General features: G+C 37.7%; 1 protein-coding gene across 5 annotated transcripts in view; it reads left to right on the forward strand.

The window, feature by feature from the left end:
- TBL1XR1 (TBL1X/Y related 1) overlaps positions 1-24381 on the forward strand; it is a 168783-nt gene that overhangs the window by 105531 nt on the left and 38871 nt on the right. For all 5 annotated transcript variants that reach the window (XM_065942298.1, XM_065942301.1, XM_065942297.1 and 2 more), the window contains one exon: positions 23722-23824. In XM_065942298.1, coding sequence (XP_065798370.1) covers positions 23767-23824 — 58 coding nt within the window. In that variant the 5' untranslated portion in view covers positions 23722-23766. The remainder of the gene's footprint in view (positions 1-23721; positions 23825-24381) is intronic.

Below are 24381 nucleotides of genomic sequence, written 5' to 3' on the forward strand. Positions count from 1 at the left end.
GATCCCGGGATCGGAAAGATCCCCTGGAGGAGGAAATGGCAACCCACTCCAGGTATTCTTGCCGAGAAAATCCCAGAGTCCCATGGACTATGAACGGCTGTAGTCCATGGGGTCCCAAAAAGTCAGCTGGACACGACTGAACGACTGAGCAGGCACATATGCAGCTGGAATTGGAATGTTTGGAATGGGAAAGATGGGTGTGTGTGTTAGAGTTTGGCATGTAGATGGACAGATGGTGGTTTTGTAATTCTTCAGAGTGGATGAGATCCTTAGTTGGAGGAGTTGAGTGAAGATCAAAGGGCTAAAAAGAAGTCAGCTATATACTATCAGGGCAGGAAGAAAAATCAGTGAAATGGACAGAATCAGAAAGTCACACATTGGAAGTTTAAAGTTGTTTTTTTTTTTTTTTTTAAATCTTAAGTTCTGGAAATGGCAAGTAGTATGAAATAATGAAGGCATATGAAGACCTGTTGAATTTGGGGGTGATTAGTAACAAAGTTCTTTGGAGTCCATAAAATTTTAACAGTAACAAAAACGTTTTCTTCTTTATATGCTTAAACGTATTCTTTTACTTAAATGCATAGATATACGTTTTGTCACGTACTCTTTCTTTTGCTCCCTTCCCCATCAGTTCAGTTCAGTTGCTCAGTCATGTCCAACTCTTTGAGACCTCATGCACTGCAGCACGCCAGGCTTCCCTGTCTATCACTAACTCCCAGAACCTGCTCAAACTCATGTCCATTGAGTTGGTGATGCCATCCAGCCATCTCATCCTTTTTCATCCCCTCTCCTCCTGCCTTCAGTCTTTCCCAGCATCAGGGTCTTTTCTAATGAGTCAGCTCTTCATATCAGGTAGCCAAAGTATTGGAGCTTCAGCTCCACGAGTTTATTATTTTTAATGACTTTACAGTCCATGAATATCATGAATGTACCACGATCTTGGTTTGATTCTTCCCCTTAATGGGCATTCACTATACTATACTCCCACCTTTTTGCCATTAAAACCCAGTCTTCTTATATAAACATCCTTAGGAACTTGTGTTTTTAATCTCTCTGTATTGTAGAGTATACATCTTAGTTGAACTCTGTGAAATTGCAACTGTGTGACCACATTTTAACAAAAAAGGCAGATTCTTATTTTTCCAGTCTAATATTTTTACTTTTAATAAGAGTTACCAGATTGTTTTCCAAGGGTTTTTTTCTTTTTTACATTTCCACTTGCACTACATGGGGATAACGTTGTATTTTTCAATTGAATATAGTGTTTGGTCATTTGAAATTGTGAAATTGTGTTCATTTCTTTTGTAAATATTAAAAAATCTTTTAAGTAGAGTGTTTTCTCATCTCTATTTATAGATGTGTATTACTGGAGCAGAGAAAAGCTGTTGTTTTTTATTGGTCACTACTATATTAAATTCCTTTATGAAGGGCTGATGATATTTGCTAATAATGTAATATATCTAGAAGACCCAACAGCTTCTGTGATGGAGACTACTTTTTCTCTTTTGTATCTTTTTTCTACTACTTCTTCAGTCAGCACAGAACAATAGGATGAATAAAAATAAAGGCTTTTGAAGTGAGCAAAAAATCAGAAAGTCCTAATAACTTTTACCAAAGAAGTAAAGCCACCTGAAATTAAGGGGCTTTGAGCTAGGTAGAATCCTTCAAGTTTTTGAAAATCTGTAATGGCAAATTTGAGAAGGAAGTTAAAAACGTAGTAAAACGATTGCCAGATAGTTCAGAGGAACAAAATAGTTTTAGACACCCAAATAGTTAAATGTCTTGATGATAGCATTTGTGTTGAAATGTCTGTGTCTAGGTGAATGATGTGGGATTGGAGGATACTGGGAAGCTGGAGTGATGTGAGATGACCTTGAAAACCTGTTCAGTTATACATCCTGAGCAGATCAAAGATATAAGGAGTCTACAGTGAAGAAGTACCACCAGGCTCCCCTGGTGGCTTAGTGGTAAAGAACCCACCTGCCAGTGCAGGCAGATGGAAAGAGACACAGGTTCAATCCCTGGGTCGGGAAGATCAGGAGAAGGAAACGGCAACCCACTCCAGTGTTCTTCCCTGGAGAATCCCACGGACAGAGGAGCCTGGCGGGCTGCAGTCCATGGGGTTGCTTAGAGGTGGACACGCTGAAGTGACTTGGTACGCACACACAGTGACAGAGGGTGTGTGTGTTTTGTTTTCTTTACAGTTGCAGGATTTAAAGATAGAGAAGTTTTGAAGTATGTAGTGTGATGCGAGCATGGCTTGTATGACATGGGGAACTTGCTAAGACAGACGTGCCTGGGCTGTACGTCTGACTTGCTGAGACTTAATTAAGACTTTTCCTGCTTGTCACAAAATTTATAACATTACTTTGAAGAAGCTGCACGGGTGATTTTGATACATCACACTAGGTAAGACTGTTAGGCTAGAAATTGGAACGTGGCTTTTTTCCCCTCATACATAGTGTCATGGTCCCCCTCCACCTCACCCCACCCCAAAGAAATGGAGATACAAGTTACTGAAATTGAGAGAGTAGTGGAGATCAATATTGGAGTGGATGAGAGGGAACACTGACTTTTAATCATCAATGGAGGGTTTTTTTTTTTTGGGGGGGGGGTCTTTTTAAACATCACTGACCTAGTGGGAAACATTTATTCATTTTGTCAACAATCATTGGGTGCCTTTTATGAATCAAACTGTTATTTCAGGCACAATAGTAGTGAATGATAAGGATTTAAGTGTCTGCTCTCACATAGCTTGCATTTTTTTAATGAACACAAATAAGCTGTCATTCCTAGAGTACAGTATTTGTTAATTGAATCACCATGGTGTTTGAAAAATCTAACGTATCCTATACAGTATATGAGCCAGTATTGTTTCTGTAGAGTAGTGGTCTATGTAAATAAAAAATTTATTTTGAAATGAATGTTTTCATTTGCTGCTGTTACCTCTAGCTGCTCTTTACTATTCTTTTAAGTATCACTCTGAAAGCTTCATTTACCACTAATGTAAGGGAAGACAAAAAAGAGGTAAACCCATTTCCATCACATAATGGAAATGAGGAACATTCTTTCCGTTTTGGCAGTCTTGAGTTTCAACACAATATGCTTCTTCAGGATAGAACAGTCCAAAGGGAAATAATTCCAGACTCCTACCTACTGGCTGTGAATAGATTGGAAACCTTTCCAAAGTTAGATAACCCTGTGATAACTGGTTGAGTACCCAGAAACTCAGAAAGGGGATGAAGTTCTTCTTTGTTTGATCTTCTTGCTCATCCTCTCCCAACCCATATCTCTGTATAAGTTTTGGAAATATAGCAGATGCTTTGTTTTCATCTCCATTTTGCAGTCACTATTTTCATGGGTTCAGTTCTGCATACTACTCACAGCTAGTACTAGAGCCATCCCTCTTAGTTTGTTTTTTTTTTTTTAAACCAGCTTTTTAAAGAGAAAATGATTGTATATTTACACATAAATGTTTTGAGGTTTTAATTAATATTAGGGCAGCCTAAGCCAGGAGGGGAAAACTGCTCCTTCAGCCCTAAAGCCTAGGATTCTTAATGTTTTATGTATTATAGATTGTATCAATTAATGGTTATTTTGTATCAGCAGGCCCAAAGAAAATTCTGCCCTAAAAAGTAAGTTTAGTTATATAATTGAGGTTAAAAACAAAGATTTTTTTTCCTGATTTGTATTTTATTTATTATAATTTATATTTTGATCTTTTAGGTCATTTGTTGTTTAGCCACTAAGTTGTGTTTGATTCTCTTGCGACCCCATGGACTGTAGCTTGACAGGCTTCTCTGCCCATGGAATTTTTCAGGCAAGCAGAGTGGATTGCTGTTTCCTTCTCCAGGGGATCTTCCCAACCCAGGGATCAGACTCATGTCTCCTGCATTGTCTGGTGGATTCTTTACCACTGAGTCACCAGGGAAGCCCTTTAGCTCAGTAGAGTACCTATAAAATGCCTAAAAACCTTGCAGTAGAGTGAAAATAGGTATGATTTGTGGGAATAGTTTTAGTCTTAAAAACTTATATGATTTGGTTCAAATGCTCATTGTTCTGACATATGTATTCATTTTCATATAACCTTTTATTTGTAACATTTTTATCATAATGGTTACTCGTATAACTATAGGTATTTTAATTGAAGTTGAGTGGTTTTGATGTGTGCCCTGAAAAACTTGTATTTTTTTTTAAGAATGTTTCTTTTTCCTTTAGTTCAGAGAATTGTGTAAGAAAGTTCTGCTCTGAAGAGTAAGTTTAGTTGTATAATTGTGGTTAAAAACAAAGATTAAATATCTGTTTACCATATGGTAATCAAGGATTTTTTTTTTTTTTTTTTAACTAATAAAGCTTACTGTCAACTCCTTAATATTTTCAGAGGAGATCAAAGTGATTCTGAAGTTGATGTCTCTGGGTGAAGACAGTATTTTCTTTTCCCTAAATGTAATTTCTTCTTCTCCAAGAAAGAGATGAGGTTGGGAGCAATGAGAAGAAAAGCACTCTTACCCTCTGATTTCTGTCTTAGGGGTGGGTGTGTGTGTGTGTGTGTGCACACGCGCGCACTATTTATGGGGGGTGTTAGCTATTTATTGAGGCTTTGTGTGTGTGTGTTTGTGTTTTAGCTATTTATTGAGTAGCTAGCATGCATTTGCATCATATTGAAGAAAGCAGGCTATTCTAATACCTGTACTTGAGAAGCAGGAAATTGATCAGCAGTTTAATAGTCTGCTGAAATGGAACGTGTCTAGATAAATTAATACCAAGTTGTCTTCTCTGTAGTTGTTTACTTTTCAGAAAAAGGAGAGTCAGGCCCAGGACTTCATATTCAAATCAGGGTCAGAAAACTAGGAATCATTTTGAGTGTGAAATAAATCATTGTTTTGTCTCTGCACTCTCTGCCCTCATTCTTCTAGATTTCCCTGTCCTTCACATTCATTAATATGGAGAAAACACTAGGGTTTAACTGTTACAGTGGTCTGGAAAAGATGAAAGCCTGATGAGAAACTGGAAGAGGTAAAGGGAGTTAAAATTGTTATTTTGTCTCCCCAATAACATTTCAGATGGTTACTTTTATTAAACAGAATCCAAACAAGATCTGCACACTGCTTTTGGTTGCTAAATTCCAATCACTTCCACCTATTAGTAGAAATAAATTTGTCTTGTCATATGCCCCGCATTCTCGATTTGGCTAGTCACATGGCTTTGCTGGTGGCTCAGATGGTAAAGAATCTGCCTGCCTTGCAGGAGGCTGGGGTTTGATCCCTGGGTTGGGAAGGTCTCCTGGAGGAGGGCATGGCAACCCACTCCAGTAATCTTGCTTGGAGAATCCCCGTGGACAGAGGAGCCTGGAGGGCTACGGTCCATGAGGTCGCAAAGAGTTGGACACGACTGAGAACTAAGCGCAGCACATCCTTGTGGAATTACTAATGTATTCTGCTGTCCTCCTGTAACTTCTGTAAAAGGATAGTTAAGAGGTGTGATTAAATTCACTTTTCTTTGATTATGAAGTCTTCTTTTTTCTTCCTTCTGCCTCACCTTGAGGCATAGACCATCTGGTTGTGTCACTTTTTGTGGTGTTGATGTTGATAAGTGAATTCAGTTGTTATTAGTCTAATATACCCGTTATAAAATTCCACATCGGATTTCCCCCTGGTGGTCATAGTGCCCATTAATGATTGTTGTCTAGATTTTAATTTTCTTAAGGATAGAAAATTGTTGTTTCTAAAATCCTATCATTGTTTTTGCGTTGATTAGCTGGAATTCTGTAAAGAAGGGCTCTTCCTAGTCAAGTACTGGGATATTCTGAAATAGAACTTGCACAACAAAAGCAGGGTATGTGCTTGATTTGTTTTAGTTCCCAGTTTTTAGACTGATGAGTTGGTGATGCCCTCTCAAGGTGACCAGTGATGTGAAATTTATTTTTAATTTTTATAATCTCATGGATTAAGAACTATTTTTGAGGTGTTGTAATCCATTGTGGTTCCTGTCTCCTTTTGAAAAACATGACGCACGTGGCCTTTGGTTGTTTCCTTGCTTTCTTGCGTGGCAGGATGTTCCAGGTTTTCTGCTTCAGTCCTGGAATTGGTGATTCCTCCAAAGCAGTTTTATTTCTATGGAATATGTTTATTTAGAGACTGCAATCAAAGCATGGAGTGCTATTTACTACTGGGTTATCATTAGTTGCTGTAAGTCCTTTTTAGAACGAGGAAATGTGTATATTTAGTAGGAGAAATAAATCACAAATTCCTGCGTATATTTCAGTTCAAATTTAAGGTTACTCTAAGGTTTTAAAGCTTGATTTGTATTGTATGATTTTATTAAAAATATATCTGCATTATAAGCATTAAAATTATTTTTTGTATTCCATCACATAAGAGATTTTTTTATAAAAGTAAAATGACCACACTTACTTATTATTAAAAAAAAAAAAAAGTGTTCCCTGGGATAATGTGACACGTTTATCCTGTCTTCTCATACTACCTAGCATACTGCAGTGTATTCTTCAGGGGTAGCCAACTTGAGGTACAGACAGTAGGTATAGCATGAAGAGAATATGAGAAGATTTTTATTGCTGCCCTATTTGTATATATTTTTTCTTTTGGAAAATTTTGGTTTGTAATGGATTTAGCATAATTTATTTGTTATATATTTATAAAAATATTCAAATTAATAATGCTAATAGAATTACTATAATAAGATTACAGAAAGCAATTTAAACATTTTTTCTTTTTTTTTTTGGTCTCTAGGTTACATCCCTTCAGGATATATGCAATCAAAATACTACTTTAAAGTATATTAGTTTTAAGATTATAAGTAATTTCACCAGTTTACAAAAATAGAGATTTATCTTTCAGTCTCTTGCATGTAGATGATGTGGGCTGACTGTGGCTCTGTTCTGTGTCCTCTTATTGGGGACCTAAGCTCTTGGAACAGAGCCCATGTAGGACGTGTTCATTCTTGTGGCAGAAGAAAAGAGGAAGAGCGCTGGCAGATACTTCTGCTCCTCTTAAAGCTGAGACTGATCAGCTCCTCCGCTCAGCGTATGTCATGCAGCCCAGGTCCAAGGTGTTGGAGTGGGGATGAATAGCTATTGCAGGAAAGGAGAAGAGTGATTAAATTTTTTAAAATTTTTATTTTTTATTTATTCTTGGCTGTGGGAGGTCTTCTTTTAGCTTCTTCAACTAGGTCTTTTCTCTAGTTGGGATGAGCAGGGGCTCCTGTCTGCTGCAGTACGTAGGCTTCTCATTGTGGTGGCTTCTCTTGTTGTGGAGCATACTCTAGGGCAGGTGGGCTTCAATAGTTGTGGCTCCTGGGCCTGAGAGCCCGGGCTCAATAGTTGGGGCATATGGGCTTAGTTGCTCCTGGCATGTGGGACCTTCTAGATCAGGGATCGAACCTGTGTCCCCTGCATTGGCAGGCAACTTTTTTTTACCGCCACACCACTTGGGAATGTCCTTATAAAAGTAGGACGTTTTGGACACAGACATAGAGAAGGAACAGTGTGAAGAGCCACATGGAGATATTGCAAGGTGGCTTGAGTAATGCACCCAGGAGCCAGGGAAGCTAGGAGAGAGCATTCCTTAGCACCTTTAGAAGGAGCACTGCCCTGCCAACACCTTGATGCTTGGACTTCTGACTTCCAAAACTAAGACAGTAAATTTCTGCTGTAATCCACCTTGCATGTGGTACCTAGTTATGGCAGGCCTAGGAAACTAGTACAGTGCCATGGGTTGACAGTGCTGTCCAGTTTGGCTTCATTGTAAGGGCATAAGAAGAAATATAAGCTGTACCTTTAGGTGGATATAGCAGAAGGGACTTTATTGTTGGGGTAGAGAATTTTGGACTTTGCTAAAGGTGTTTCTTAAAATAAAAGTTCTACAGTCAGGGCTAGAAGAAACTAGCTTGAGGGCGCTTTATTCTTTTAACCTTTTTTGTTTAATAATAGAGTAGTCTTACTGCTGAGGAGATGGAGGAGGATGGATGCTCTGTTTAAAGTACCTCCAGATTTGTTGTCCTTTTAAACTCTGAAAAGCTGCCACATAGTCGAGTTAGTTCTGTCTAAGCTGGAGTTCTGCATTAAACCACTCACCGCTAAATTTTATGGCTGATTTGTTAGGGGAGTTTTGAAAGTTAGGTACTGTGGGTTGAATTATGTCCCTTCAAAGGTGTGTGGAAGTTGTAACGCCTGATACTGGTGAATGGGATCTTACTTGAAAATAAAGTTCTTGCAGATGTAATTAAGATAAGGTCTTCAGGGTGAGTCATTTTCCCACTGTGACAGATGTCCTTATAAAAAGTGGGAAATTTAAACAGATTCATGGGCATAAGAGAACAGTATGTGGTATGTGAAGACATGGACACAGGGGGAAGATGGCCACGTGAATGAAGATGGAGACAAGAATTAGATTGCCACAAGTCAAGAATTGCCTGGGGCCACTCCCCAAAACTGGAAGAGGCAAGGGAAGATCTTCCTGTAGAACCATGGGAGAGTACATGACCCTGCCAAAAACGGGATTTCAGACTTTCAGCCTCCATAACTAAGACAATACATTCGTGTTGTGTTTAGCTACTCAGTTTGTGGCACCTTGTTATAGCCGCCCTAGGAAACCGATACAGAAGGACACATGGATTTTGAAAGTACTTTCTCTGTGATCTGAAGAGCTGCTTTTAAGTCATCACATTTTGCACAGATTATCAAGGTTGCTTTCAGTAGGGTGAACAAGGGCTTCCCAAACTTTGCTGTGTATTGTATTCACCTGTAAAGCTTTCATAAATACTGCTGTCTTGCTCCCACCTCTAGAGATGCTGGTTTAATTAGTATAGGATGCTACATAGACAGCAGGCTTTTTCAGAGTTCCCTAGATGATATAATGTACAGCAGATTTTGAAAAACCGTGGGGCTTAACCTTCTACCTTAGTCAGACATTCTCCCAGCTCGCCCTGAACGTATAGTTTTGTGTTCATTTAGTTTTTATTAGCCTCTAGGTAATACACTACTCCTTTATTAACCTCTAGGTGATACACTACACCTTCCCCCAAGTTCATTTGTGTCTTGGCCTATCTTTTTTTTTTTTAAATGTAGTGTTCTGTTCTGTTCTTGCCAGCTCATTAGGCATATGATTATATTCATCTTTATATATGATGAATTATTTATAAAGTCTAAGATTTATATTATTTATAGTTATTTACAAAGTCTATTATTTATAAAGTGTAAGATGTCTATTTGTATTAAAACACCAAATAGATTTTAAAAGTTTCTGAGACATCCGTGCATATATGTTTTTGAAGGTTGGATTATATGTTACATAAATTGCCAGTAAATGAAAAACAAATTTACATTTGTGTTGAAATAGATTTGAATTTTATTAATCATACAAGTAGTATAATTACTCATATCATTATTGACCATTTCTTACAAGATTACATTAAGAATGATAAATTGAAGGCCTGAAAGCAGCCACCTTCTCAAACATCTCTTGTCTTCAGGTCTCCCACTTTATCACTTTTTCACATTGTTAGATGACAAAGTGTGTAAGGTCCACCATCTGTAAATATATTCTGGGTTGGTAATTTCTCCGTAAGAAATTTGAAAAATTTTTGTCCATGTGATAAGTCTTAAAACAGCATACACAGCAAAGTTTAGACTATCTGGGTGGCCACTTTTAAGACTGTTTATTTTAAACCTGTAATAGACATTGTACATATAGTACCTTGGTATTGATAGGTAATTTTTTTTTTCAAGTTTTAGTTGGAAGTGCTATCATTTAAGGACTATGCGTAGTGTTTTTATTTATATTGTGGTAATACAGTAAAAGCCAACTCTTGGGACTAGTGTGTTACTTTATTTTCTTGTAGAAGGTACTTGATAACTACTCAAATTTGAGCAATTGTGAGTTAAGACAGCGTATTTATGCATTTGTTATAAGTTCTTGGAAAGCAGAACACCAAGCCATTGTTATTTATTAGCATTTTGTTATATAAAGACTGAAAGACAGAGGCTAGCTTCATGTTTCGTTGGTGGGGAAGACACTTCTCTTAAGATGAGTGGCGAGGCTGGACAGCCATGGAGGAGGAAGCGCGCCATGGTGGCGGCGTCTGCTTCCCGCAGCCTCCACACCTTCCGTACAGCTTTTCCTGAAAGAATTGGGTGAAAAGTGGGACGCGACCTGGAATTTGTCTGTGAAGACTGTCCTGCCCAGTGTAATTCTTTGTATTAATAGATTTCTGTACTGTTACTGCATTCAATACCTAGGACGCCGCCAGGCTTATATTAGCACTCAGTACATGTAGAATGAGGGACAAACCGAGTTTCAGTAAAACTATTGAATCACGTGTCTGTGTCTGGAAAGAAGTTGATTTAGAGTATAGTCTCAGGAAATGTGTAATTTTCACCCCCTCATATTTTTGCTCGTAGATTTCATGTTTTATAAAAACTAGAACTTTGGCATGAAGATGTTTACGGATGTTGAGTACCCTTTTTTGTTGATTAGGTATAAATTTACTGGCTACCTAATGTTATTGTAATATGAACATAACAGATCAAACTGATCATGATTTACGTCATGTTTCAGTATGAACAGTATTGTGACTTAAGAGGTCTGTATCCCCCGGGAAACTCTTGAATTTTTCCAAAGAAGGTTAGCACCAATATTGCCATGAGGGAATAAATTTTTATACTAGGAGGTTTCAAGCTTTTTAGACTTAGTATCTCATTACATTCTTAATTTATTAATAACTCCAGAAAATTTTTCTTTAAATGGGCTATATAGCTATCAATATATGCTGCATCAGAAATTAAAACTGGAATTTTATAGTACTAATGCATCTTAATGTAACAATAACAAACCCATCTATAACATTTTAACACACATAGTATGTCTTATGTGTGGAAAATAATGTCTTGTATCTTGGAAAAATAATTTCCAAGACAAACATTTTCCATGCATTGTTTTAAATGTTTGAAAATCTTTCTGTTAATCTCTGACTTAGTAGAAGACATCTGGATTCTCACATCTCCTTCTGCATTCTCAAGTTGAGATACGTTGTTACTTAGTTGGAATTTAGGAAAAAATGTTGCCTTTTAAAGATAGAGTTGTAAATTTTTTAAATCAAAATAAGGCTCATTTTTCAAATAAACTTGGATATTCTCCTTTGATACTATTCCACATTTCAGCAACTGGGTAGTTTCTTAAGGGTTAGTTGCACTGCAAGGTCTGAAGTTGTGTCAATGAACTTTTTGTATTCTGTCATATTAAAATCCATTCGTTTCTCTTGAACTTTGAATGGATTGTTTCCTCATGCATAATTTTATGCTAGTCATTGGAAAAATATTTGTTCATTGAGTTATACAGATCTTCCAAATGTTCATTATACAATATAAAAAACTAGTCATTAACACCTCCACTGATCTCATCACAGAAGTTCTGGAGTAGTATTGGGAAGCTCATGGTGGCTGATAGATTTTCCAAATCTTAATTATCTCTTAAAAGCTTAAGTTTTATTCTTGCCAACAAATATTGTTAGTTGTTTTCTTAAAAGTGACAGTTTCACTTTGTTTGTTTGCAAGAAAATGTCTGCCAAATTCTCAGTCTGAAAAACCATACTTTGTCAGTTGTTTGAAGTAAAAACGGTATTCCATGAAAAAAGTAACTAGTTCAGCTTGTAATTCAGACATTTTCATAGTGCTTTTTGAGACAACCATCGTTTTAGTATGCAGCAGAAGTACTATGTGTGTATTTTTTGTTACAGAGGATATTGTAAAGGTATATTTTGAGGTTGAAATTTTAATAAAATTGTTTTTCTTGCTTCATCAAGGAACCTCTTCAGTGAAGAATTTTTTCTGTGAGTTTTTTTTTTTTTTAAAGTACATAGTAGTGAATACTATGGGGGCTTCCCAGGTGGCTCAGTGGTATAGAATCCTCCTCCCAGTGCAGGAAATGCAAGAGATGCAAGAAATGCATGTTTGATCCAGGAGTTTGGCAGGCTGCAGTTCATGGGTTGCAGAGAGTCACACGTGACTGAGCAACTGAGCACGCCTCCTTCAAAGCAGGAGATGTGATTTTGATCCCTGTGTTGGGAATATCCCCTGGAAAAGGAAATGGCAACCCATTCCAGTATTCTTGCCTGGGAAATCCCATGGACGGAGGAGCCTGGCGGGCTATAGTCCATGGGGTTGCAAAAGAGTCAGACAGGACTTAGCACCTAAACCGGAGAAGGCAATGGCAGCCCACTCCAGTGCTCTTGCCTGGGAAATCCCGTGGACGGAGGAGCCTGGTGGGCTGTGGTCCATGGGGTCGCACAGAGTTGGAAACGCCTGAATTGACTTAGCAGCAGCAGCAGCACCTAAACAACAACAGTGAATAGTATGATGACCGCTAATGCCCTGAAGTGTTAGTACCTTGATTTTTACTAAGATGTGAGCCATTCTACCAACTGTTGGTTTGTAATAGCAGTATAAATATCAATTCAGTGGAAAAGGCATGCTATTTTATAACAAAATCTTATAATACTAAAAGGAATAATTTTGATATCTAGAACCCCTTAAAGATCAACCTAGAGGTTTGTAGACCTCACTTTGACACAATTTTTATACTAAATAAAATAATTGAGCTTTGTCATACGTATGACAAAGATAGCAAATCTTGTTTTTGGTTTTGAGCACTTTGAACAGTGTTAGCAAGGAAGTACATGTACTATAAAATGGAAAGCAGTATCTTCTAATAAGAGACTATGAAAAGTCCATGTTTGCCATTAGAGAGTCTGTGTAACCTTACCGGTAAGAGTACTTCTAAAGGATGGACAGAGTTTGATTATGGAGTGATGTTCTTGATTTGTTTCTACGTGGTGTTTTTGTCTGTTTTTTAAACAGAAACTCTTACAGGCTTGTACTACTGTCCATTTTCTCTTAAGCTGTGAAATTGACCTATGAGATTTTCATGATGAAATCTGTTCTTACTCCTTTTTCAATGAAACTGGAAAGCCTGCCTCAATTCATACACAGCAGCAGTATCCACTCCATTTTCTTTTGACTTTTGTTTTCAAGATTTACTAATACCTGTGTTGTATGTGCGTGTGTTGAGGGTGTATGTGTGTTATCAGTTTGCTGTCTGAATTTTAAACCTGGTTTTAGAGTCATCCTCACTTGATTTGAACAAGCATGTATTACCCACTGGGATTAACGCTAACCTCTGTACATTTTTTCCCTTCCTTTGGACTCTTGATCTGTATCAGTCATACATCTCTGCTACCAGAACAGTCTTCCTCACATTTTTACTACTGTTCTTCCAAAGAATTTACCGAGTATAACCAGTCTGTGGACACTTGTTTTGATTCACTTAGGGCTTAGCTGTGTTGGTTTTACGGACTTAGTCTTTTTTTTTTTCCCAGGAACTAAAGGATATTTCTTATCCAATAAATTGTTTCATAAATACTGTTATAGGTGGCATTTGTTTAAATAACTCAATGAGTGTGTTACACCTGGTACCTTACTCTCTTTATTTTGCCCGTGATATCGCAGTTTTAAGCCAAGTTTCCATTCATTTAGGTAACTGTAGTTTTAGTTGTGTTCCAGTCTCATGGGTCCTTATAACATTTCTGTTCCAAACTCAGAATAGTAAGGTTTTGAAGAAACTGCTTTTATCTTTCTGATGTTGGTTCCCATTCAAATAAACTCAGAGCTTTTCTTGCTAGTGGGAGGGAACTAGGTTCTTAATTTTTATTTTCTTACCTTACTTTACTTTCCAGACTGACTGGAATGACCAGTTACTGCTCAGGAGTTGAAAAAGACAAAACACAACTGTGGTCTGTCTTCTGTTAACTTGGTGTTTTAATTTCTTTTTCCTCATTCCCCTATCAGTGTACCTTGACTATGTTTAGTCAGTCATTTAACACATACTTACTGCCTCCTTCCTTGATTCATACTGAATAGCCACTTTTTTATGTTTGGGAAGTTTGAAGTCCACAAGTAAATCAAAGTTGACTCATCACATAATACATGCTAGTTGCTAGTTTACTCAACCTAGAGAGCTTTGCTGAGATTCTTAAAATTGCTTAATTGGGATTCAAAGTTAGTGTTCCCTGTCGTGAAATCAACTACAAATATTCTGTAAAAACAGTTCATTGTTTTGTGAAAACCATGAGGTATTGTGGGCTAAACAAAAATGGGTGATGGGTTGGGATTTACATACAGGCCAGAGTGTGTAAACACTCCTGGTATAGATCAAGTTGAAACAAATGACAGACATTATTAATCTCAGTTTCTGATGAAAAAATGGTTACCATTTGCCTAATAAGCGCTATGTTTAGTAAGTACTCAAACATTTCTTAATGAGGTGACTCATTTATTTCCCTTTTTCCTGATTCCTGGAGATGTCCACCTGAGGTCTGACAGTTTTAAAAACCTCGTAATGCACTCATAAGCCTGTTATAAAATGATTTATTACAAACCACTATGTCATCTGGTCCTGTGAGCCTGCAGGATTTTTATGTAATATTCTGTACTGTAATACTCAAATCATTGAGGTTTAGCAGGAAGAGAGGCTATCCGCTTCACTTCCCTCATTTTCTCCATGAAGGAACAGAGGCCCAGAAGAGTCACATTGTCTAAAATCTTACAGGATACCAGAGATCTGACTTCTCTTTCATGTTATTTTTTTTTTCTTTCATGTTATTTTTAATTTCCATGGGAGCTCTGGATTCCAATGGAAAAGGCAAGGACAAGAAAAGTAGTTTACAAGTTTATCCCTTCTAAATTATGCTTTAAAATTCTTAAGGTTCACCAGCTTTGTTGACCATAAGTATGATAACAAAACAAAGCAACAACAGCCGAAAGGAAAAAAAAAAGAAGCATAAAGATTGCTTATAATTACAGACATTCTTCAAAGATATTGCAGTTTTGGTTCCAGACCATCACAATAAAAGGAGTCATACGAATTTTTTTGGTTTCCTACTGCATATAAAAGTATGTTTACACAGTAGTGTAAAAATAGTGTCTATGTAATAGAAGCATTATGTCTTAAAAATAACATACCTTAATTTAAAAAATACTTTTAGTGATAATAAATATTAACCATCATTTGACAGTGCAGGGCTGCCACAAACCTTCAATTTATTTAGGAAAAAAATAAGTTAGCCTTTCTGTAAAATACACGTATTGCTAGGCGCGTTGTTAGTAAAATCATCTGAAAGATGTTCATGTGCCATAATTGGAAGATAAAAGTCAATGCCAGTACCTGCTAATTTCCCTTCAAAAACTATCTTGTCTGCCTATTTTTTTTTAAATTGTATTTGTTTCTCTTGGGGAGGGGGCTGGGAGTGGATACTATAAATTTTTCACTAGAACATTTTGTTCAAATTATTAAAGATACCCTTAAAATGCTTACATGAAAATGTAAGATATAGAACTCATTAGCTTAAAAGGATATTTTCTCCTTTTTAATAATGTGAATAAAAATTATCTCATGAGATTGTGTCTTTAAAAATATAGTTTAAATTAAAAAAAAAAAAAATATAGTTTAAATTTAGCATTTATCTTACTGTCCAGAGTGGTAGAATGTTTTAAGAAAATTCTTTTAAGAAAATTCTTTGCTTCTCTTTGGACTTAATATTATAGGCATACATGAAAAGACATCCTTAAAATGTTGGACAAATAAACCATGGTTGTAGTCCAGGGCTAAGGCTCTATTAAAAGAACATATGCTGCTGTTTGTCATTAATATTTAAGACATCAGCCAAATAACTTGGTTTTATTGTACAGGGTTTTATATTTTAAGTTTGGTTAGTACTAAAATAAGCTGAGATACACATTGCAATTAGAGCTTAATGTTTTTTCTTGAGATTATCTCTTTGAATCCTGATTTGTTGCATTTTACAGTTTTACAGGAGTAAGTTTTTTTTTTTTTTTTTTTTTTTTAGGAGTAAGTTTTATAAATATGATTTCATTTAGTCTAATATAATTTTGTGAAATCTTTTAAGCTTTAGCATCATGAAAGTTAATACACATTTTAAGCTATTTGTCAAAGACTTCAGAGCTGTCTTAAAGTACACCTCTTCATTATACCATATTATATGTACACAAATGTGTTATTACCTTAGTAGGATTTTAATTATTTTTAAAGAAGTGGGAAATGAGTAAGGCATTTTGTGTGTGTGTGTGCTGTTTGTGAGAGTGTTTCTTGGGGAGTAGGGAGAACAAAGGGGCATTGCAGGGCAGAAGATTATGACGTGCTAATGTATCCTGTTAATGTCATCAACTTTGACAAATTACAGGACATGTAACTGTTTTTGGCAATTATAGGACAGGATAGGTTCCTAAAAATAGAGGCAAATTTTTGAAAAGATAGACCCTGGCAATCGTGAACATCAGTAATTTAAAAGTCTCCAGTGAATGATCAGAGTTTAACAGAATTTTAATGTTGGTTGTGTATCAGTTTGCTAGGGCCACCATAACAAAATACTGCAGACTGAGTGGCTTATAAAACAAAAGAAGTTTGTTTCCTCACAGTTGTGAAAAAGTCCAGGATGATAGTGCTGGCAGGTGTGGTGTCTCCCGAGGCCTCTCCTTGATTTGCAGATGGTTGCCTTCTTGCCTCTTCACATGATCTTTCCTCTGTGCACATGCATTCCTGCTGTCTCCTCCTCCTCATAAAAGGACACTTGTCATGTTGGGTTATATTCACATTATGAAAGATTCACCCTAATAACTTCACTTTAATGTACTCACCTCTTTAAAGACCCCATCTTCAAATAAAGTCACTTTCTAAAATCCTGCAGGTTGGGCTTCACCATAAATTCTAGAGGCACCAATGACTTCACTAATGGGTAAACTAATTTAATTTCTCTCCTCTATTTCATCTCCCCTCCACACACTTTGTGTTGTTAGTTTTCATAGTTTGGTATTTTTTGCAGCTTGTCATGGTTTTAACAAGACAGTTTGACAGTTTCCTATGGATTTCCCAGGTGTTGCTAGTGGTAAAGAACCCACTTGCCAATGCAGGAGACATAAGAGATGCAGGTTGGATCCCTGGGTTGGGAAGATCCCCTGGAGGACGCCATGGCAACCCACTCCAGTATTCTTGCCTGGAGAATCCCCATGGACAGAGGAGCCTGATGGGCTGCAGTCCACAGGGTTGCACAGAGTTAGGCACGACTACAGTGACCTCGCATGCATGCATGCACATGGTTTTATCAAGACAGTTTGCCAGTTTCCTATGATAACCCATTGAGGTAGCGTGGCAGTGGATGAACATTACTTTATTCCGCAGACAGAGTGAGAACTTATACCCAACAAGTTTTGATGCATGATTCTTTATGAGTTTAGAAGCTGTTATTTATATAGCAAATATTTCAATCCGTCTGCTTGTGGCTGGCTGACTGTTAGGACCGCCGCTGATCTCAAGGTCCATGTGAGCTGTGTAGTGATACCCCATGGCGTCGAGGGGTCCTTGGCAAAGTATGTCATGCTTGGAATTAGCAGTTTCCTAGAACCTCCTGGTGCTTAGAATTTGCTTTCCTTTTATAGTTATTACATTCTTTTACATTATAGATTGCACACTTTTTTTTTCTTCTCTGAAGAAGGTATAGTATTTGAATGACATTTCTAAATACATAGATCTCTATATTAAAATTTATAGTTGGAATTGTTCTTTTTCTTCCCAGCAACTTGTAAAGTCACGCAAGGATCTGGCCATGGTTTACATTGTTTAGTCATGTCTCCAGCATCTGGCATAGTGCCTTACACATTGGAAGTGCTCATTTACCTTTAACTGAGTGAATAAAAAAAATGTCAGAAAAATAGTGCTGTAGTGGGTTTTACCCCTATAGGCTTTAGCATGGCCATTGTTATGTTTACTTTTCACTTGTCATTACCCCACCCCCACAAATGCATGTAGTCAGCATTTGTTTGGATTGGTTTATCACCCCAAAGTAATATGAGTAGCTGAAAATGTGACCTTGAAGGGAGCAGAACCAGAGGTACCACTTCCCATGAACAGCGAATTGTAATACTGTATTCTGGAGCATTTCTGCTGAGCTGTCTTCTGTTTTACCTCTAGTTTAACACATACGAAGTGGGACTCCCCAGAGGGCTGTGCTCTCTAGGGAGCCCTGTTCTGTAAGGTAAATCTGTCCTCTTTCCAGTGTGGAAACAATTGGGATTTTAGACACTCACCTTCCCTCCACACCCACCCCCCACCTCCCACTTATTTCTCCAAATATAATCTATCACTAACTTCAGGCACTTTCTTTTAAAACATTTCTTGGTTGTCTGCCCTCCTTAGGTTGCAACTGACAAATCTTCTAGATTAGACCATAAAATTAGTTTTTGACTTCTTTAACTAAAATACAGTGGTAAATTAGCTTCAGATATTACTTGAAGGTAGACATTTAATGTCATCGAGGACACTGTTTCTCTTGTTTCTGTGTTGCCCACTTCTCTGCCTCTGATATCTCTATTCTGACCTCAGTGATCTGCTTTCATCCCAAGCTTCACATAGTGCCCTTGTTGCCTGCCCACTCCTCTCTGAAAGGAGGTTGACTTTATAGAAATCAACACGTTTTCTACTCGCGTTTCACTTACTGGGAGTGATTGAATTGAGACACATGGGATGTGGTGTGTGTCTGTGGAGGAGAGGTGTCAACCCTAAACCAAAGATATTATTTGCTGGTTGGCTTAAGCAAATTAAGTACCTTCCTCTGGATCAGAATGTCTGTCCCATATAAACCACAGGTCTGAGAATGGAATAATTCTCCACATGGAAAACAGTTGTTGTGTTGTGTGTATGCCTTTTCTTAGTCAGTGGCTGTGGATTCTATAAGAGGCAGGCCACAGTTTTCATCTGCTAATTACGATCGCACCATGTCTCAGCTGCTGAGTTGCAGAGAAGCCTGAATCTTGGCTAGATGGACTCCCAGCATATCAGCCACTTGGGCCCCTCTGTGTTATTAACATTTATTTGGAAGGGTGTTCTGAAGATGTTCTAGGTCATACTGCTTGACATTTATTTGTTGTTTTAACATCAGAGTTCTTATAGCAGCTTTTAATATTGTTGCTCTTTTTTCAACTATTAAATAGCTATGACCAGTATTTGTAGATACTATGTATAAAGATACAGCTTTGTAAGTATGAGGTTTCAGAAAAGCTTTTTTTTTTTCCTTTGTCCATAACTGTCATTATTTTTTCCATCTTGTAGATTTAAAATAGTATGATTTAGGATCATCGTTGGACTCTGATATGCTCTAGATATGGTATCAGAAAAGAATATGATGTCTGTTCTGTTTGAGGGCAAAGGCAGACATGTGGTACCAGATGTGTGGAAGAACAAATGAGGAGATGGTTAAATATTTGGAGCAGTTATTATCTAGTGTGTGAATGCTGAACTCAGTTGTGTGATGCTGAAAATACCATGTATATTCGGTTGAAGCAGTTATACCTGACTTACATTGACAGTCCTGTTTTTGTAATACTTGCTAGATTTTTGTCTGTGAAACCTTGAAGTAAAATAGTTCGTACTAAACAATAGCGTATTTAGTGTAATTTTACATATAAACACTTGGCTAAATGTTAAGACTGTAGTTTTTATTTTTACTCTGGCTGCTTTAATATAGCTATGGTTTTGAATTAAGTAATTTCATTGCCCATAACTGATGGAGGTTTGAATAAAAGCTTTTATGATTTTACAAGCTGTTTCTGAGAGTTAAGAATGTACAGAGATATTTAATATATATATGTTTTTAGAATTAGGTCATTTACTTTTTAGGGCTGAATAAGTATGATCAGGCAGAATATACAAATAGGTGTTTCGTGATTTTAGGAAGTGCTTATTTCGGATGTCTTATTCAATAGTCTGTCAGCTCCTTGGGGCAGAACTTCTTTTATACATGGTAACCTCTACCAGACCTGATATCGAGGCCCATATCTGTTTGTACAGGGTAGAGTGGATGAGTGTCTTACTGTTATCTTGTGACCTTGTTTAAAGATAGATGTTCTGAAAGATACCACCATGGAAGAGGTATGGCAGGAAGGTTTTTGTGTGCCTTCTGAAGATCGGTTGCGGCTAGTCTCTGCATATCCTGTCTTCACTTGGGGCAGGTGTAAGACTGCATCATAGATGTGTAAACAAGCAAATCACAACAGACCTGTTCTGTAAAGCTGTAGTGAGTCCACTACTGAAGTGGGGGCATTTTCTCTAATTTTTGTTCTCTGGCATCCAGGTTTTTTAGGTAGTTTGAAAGTGAAAACTGAAAGCTTTGAATCAGGAAATGCCTTAACGTTGTCTTGTTTGTTTTTAACGTCTAATATTTCCTGTTCTTTTCAGGTGTCCTTTTGATGTTAGAATTTAAACAGACTAATTTCATACTGAACCTTACTCTAGAATTGAGTGTCTTTACAAGAGGATAAACTCAAGTGTTTAAGTAAAGAGCCTATGTAGTTTTATTGCTACTATGACTGAAACTTTAATACAGAGTTGTATTTACTTTTTTTTTTTTAAGGCCACATTTGTTTGTATATTTCTGTTAACTGAAAAACTGTCAATTCTGCAAGGCTGGGACAGCTTTATTTCATGTGTCTGTTCCTAGCTCTTTGTTGTTGTTCAGCCGCTTTGTCATGTCTGACTCTGCAACCCCATGGACTGCAGCCCTCCAGGCTTCCCCATCCTTCACCAACTCCCAGAGCTTGCTCAAATGTGTCCATTGAGTCAGTGATGCCATCCAACCATCTTATGCTCTGTCATCCCCTTCTCCTGCCTTAGCTCTTAGCACAGTGCTTTGTCTGCCCTAGGGGTATGTTTGATATAAGTGAAAACAATGATCTTTCTCTCTGAAAGTATGAGCTAGCTGAAGTAGAACTAAAGCTAGAGTAACCCTTAACAGTTTACCCCTTTCTCTTAAAAAAACTTTTGGTTACAGAAACTGTTACAGTACTATGATCAATATAATAAACTCATTCACAGCAGTTTGAACAGATAAGAACTCTCCTACTCTTCATGTTTGGTATTTCTTGTTGACTTTAAAAAAAAGTATGCCACCAACATGTATTTATTATGAGAGTTTTTACAGACAATAATTTATATCATTTTGACTTGTGTTTTTCTTTGCCCCAAGATACATTAGATGATACAGAAACACTACTGATAACTGCTTTAATTTGAGACATTTTGGTGACCTTTGTGCATCAGAATCAGGCATTTAAAAAATTTTGTACATCTTAGGTACTTCAGTTCCATTATTCATTATTTGAATATTAGACTGAGTGATATTTTAGAGGAAAAGAATGCTCTTATTTTCTTCATTAGTTATTTCCCTAGGATTCCACCTGACTGAACTCAATTTCCCTGACAGATATCCATGGCTGGTCAAGTTGTGACTTAATGCCTGCCATGTAATGGGTATTCTGTGTAATCATATAATGGGTGTGGTGGTTTTACTTTTTAAATCATTCAGTCACCAGGCTTTCAGAATTGACCTCTGTGTTACCCTGCTGCGTGTGCCGAGCACATCGTTGCCCGTTCTGTGGCTCAGGTGGAGTTGAGCAGGATCTCCTCCAGAGCTCAGGTGCTCCTGTGTGCCACAGGGGTGTCTGGATGAGGTGTCCCGAGCCGCTCATCAGCGGGGCGTTCGCCTGTATCATTCTGTTCAGTGTGGCGTGCATACATATATCACATTCAGGCAAATCATTGTACTGTTGAAGTTAAATGGGAGGAGGGGCCTTCTTCTTCACATGAGGATGGTATTTACTTTTCTTCCATGGTTTCTCATCTCAGTGAATGGAATACTGCCTCTCCAGATGTCCTCAAAGAAACCTCCGACCCTTCTCTTTTCCTCAGCTCTGTGTCAAGTCGCCCACCTTGAGGCTGCGCTTTGCTGAGTATCTTTGGAATCCTAGGATTCTAGGGTTCTCCTCAGGCCCAGTGCCTCAGTCCGGGTCTCAGTCTCCTTCGGTGACTCCAGCGCCTTCCTGACTCGGCCCCCTCTCCTCGGTCCAGTTTCCTTCTAGTTTTCATATCAGAATTCAGGATGGTCTTTTTAAAATGTAAATCATACCACTTCCCTGCGTTTTCTGCTTTTTCTTCCCTGTTTTCTCTTAAGTGATTCCTTCAAGGCCCCTCTCACGCCTCACCTGGTTTCGTTTCTTTTCCTTCGCCCAGCCCTTCCAGCGACCGTCAGCTGCTCACCGAGTTGCTCGGGTTCTTTGCCTTCCCCCAGATACTCATGCTCTCACTCTCTGTCTGTGCTTCGGGTCTGACCGCTGAAGACACTGCCTCAGATGCATTCCCGGACCACTGAATTTGGTTAGGGCTTCCTCTGCGTGTCTTCACTGGGGGAATTGGTACTACCCCGTTGGTCTTCCTTTGTTTCTGAGATAAACTTGATGAGTGTTCAGTCACCAGGCTTTCCAGATCCAGATCCAGAGCAGTAGCAGTTCTCTTGGTTAGAAGCCTGCTCAGTTCTTACTAATCTGAGAGGTTTAAATATATCGTTACCCTGCATTTTAAGAGATCCATGATGTGGCAGTACGGTCAGCACAGGCCTGGGGTTAGACACCGCTTTACACTGAATGGGCTTCCCTAGTGCCCCAGACAGTAAAGCGTCTGCCTGCAGTGCCGGAGACCCGGGTTCAGTCCCTGGGTGGGGAAGATCCCCTGGAGAAGGAAATGGCAGCCCACTCCAGTACTCTTGCCTGGAAAATTCCATGGACTGAGGACCTGGTAGGCTACACTCCATGGGGTCGCAAAGAGTCGGACACGACTGAGTGACTTCACTTACTTTCTTTCTTAAGACTGAATAGATGTCAGTGTATCTCTGTGGGCCATGTCCAGCCCACTGACCTTTTATAAGGACCACAAACTAAGAAAGGGTTTTAATTTTTTGAGTGCTGAAAAAGAAATCAATAGAAAAATATCTCATGACACAAGAGTATCATGTGAAATTCAGATTTCAGTGTTGGTAAGTTGTCTCATTGGAACATGGCCACCTCAGTCGGTGGTGTGGCGTTGCACTGCAGCTGCAGATGAGGAGCCGTGACGCTGACTAGATGACAGGCAAAGCCTAACGTACTTACTCTAGGGCGCCGCACAGAAAAGGTTTCTTTCAATCCTTTCCGTGACGTGAGAACAGCTACGTGTAATTAGGATGTATTTAAGCTATATGTCAGTTTCCTTCTTTCCCTCCTTCTGAAGATATCATTTGAGTTTTCAGAACTGTATTCCAACCTCTCTGCCTTATGCATACCTAGAGCTTTTTGAAACTTAAACATTGCAGATTAGATGTTGAGAAAATAAGATTCTTCAAATCCTACTAAATTTTGTAAACAAAACCAGCATGGATGGCTGGTCCCTGATCCCGTAGTCTGGTCAGTCTTTTCCTATATAAATAATTTTCTAATCCTTAAAATACACTCTTTCTTACAGTTAAGGAGGAAAGAGGAACAACTTTTTATGCTATTTGATATAATTATTAAAATATGATACTGGAGGCCCTTTTGTAAATTTTTAATCCTTTTTGCCAATATGTTGCAGAAAAAGAGACCCAGCTGTGTTTTGGTTGTATAATCTATTACTAACTATTGGAAGTAACTTTATTTGTTAGGATTTATTATTAGGCAATATCAAACCTTCATTTTACAATATTTAATACAATCAAATGGTTGTTACAACATTGTTTACATTTTGTTTAAAAATATTTTATTGAGAAAATACTTAATTAACTTTGTTTTATTTTTAGGGTTATATCCTGTGTTGTGACCTCATGGTTTAAGTGGGAATAAAGATGAGTATAAGCAGTGATGAGGTCAACTTCTTGGTATATAGATACTTGCAAGAGTCAGGTGAGTACATTCATAAAGTAAATAGGCCTCAAATTATTTTAATATCCTCAAAATAACCTTTTATGCATTTGAAATTTGTACCAGTCCAAACTGTTGAGCTTTGTATGTTTCCTTAATGTCTGGACTGCCGTTTTAAAGCTATGTGTTACTGCATGGTTTCACTCTCTGACTCTTTCAAATATGTTGGAATCATCTCAGGCAAATATTTGTAACAAGTGGTTTAGCTTTCACTGTTCAGAGATCATTTTTACAGTTTGTAATGAAGTGAGATTGTTGCAAATGGTTGGTAGGAGCATATAAATTTCTCAGATACCATCAGTTTGATAATGTATGTGCATAATTCTTGGCTTAATGTTACTGGTCCTAGTTGCAGTAAGCATTTCAAAAGCTAAATTTGCTTTTTCATAATGCTTTTGTCTCATCCCAGTTGATTAAGTGTATCTTTGACCTGAATCTTAATAATGTATTTCATCGGGAGCTGATTAGTAAATGTAAATCATTGAAAGTTATTTATTATAAATATTAAGTTAGTCAGTGATCTCCCAAGTTTTCTAGAC

This window comes from Muntiacus reevesi, chromosome 8, assembly GCF_963930625.1.
Source record: "Muntiacus reevesi chromosome 8, mMunRee1.1, whole genome shotgun sequence".
Taxonomy (NCBI): domain Eukaryota; kingdom Metazoa; phylum Chordata; class Mammalia; order Artiodactyla; family Cervidae; genus Muntiacus; species Muntiacus reevesi.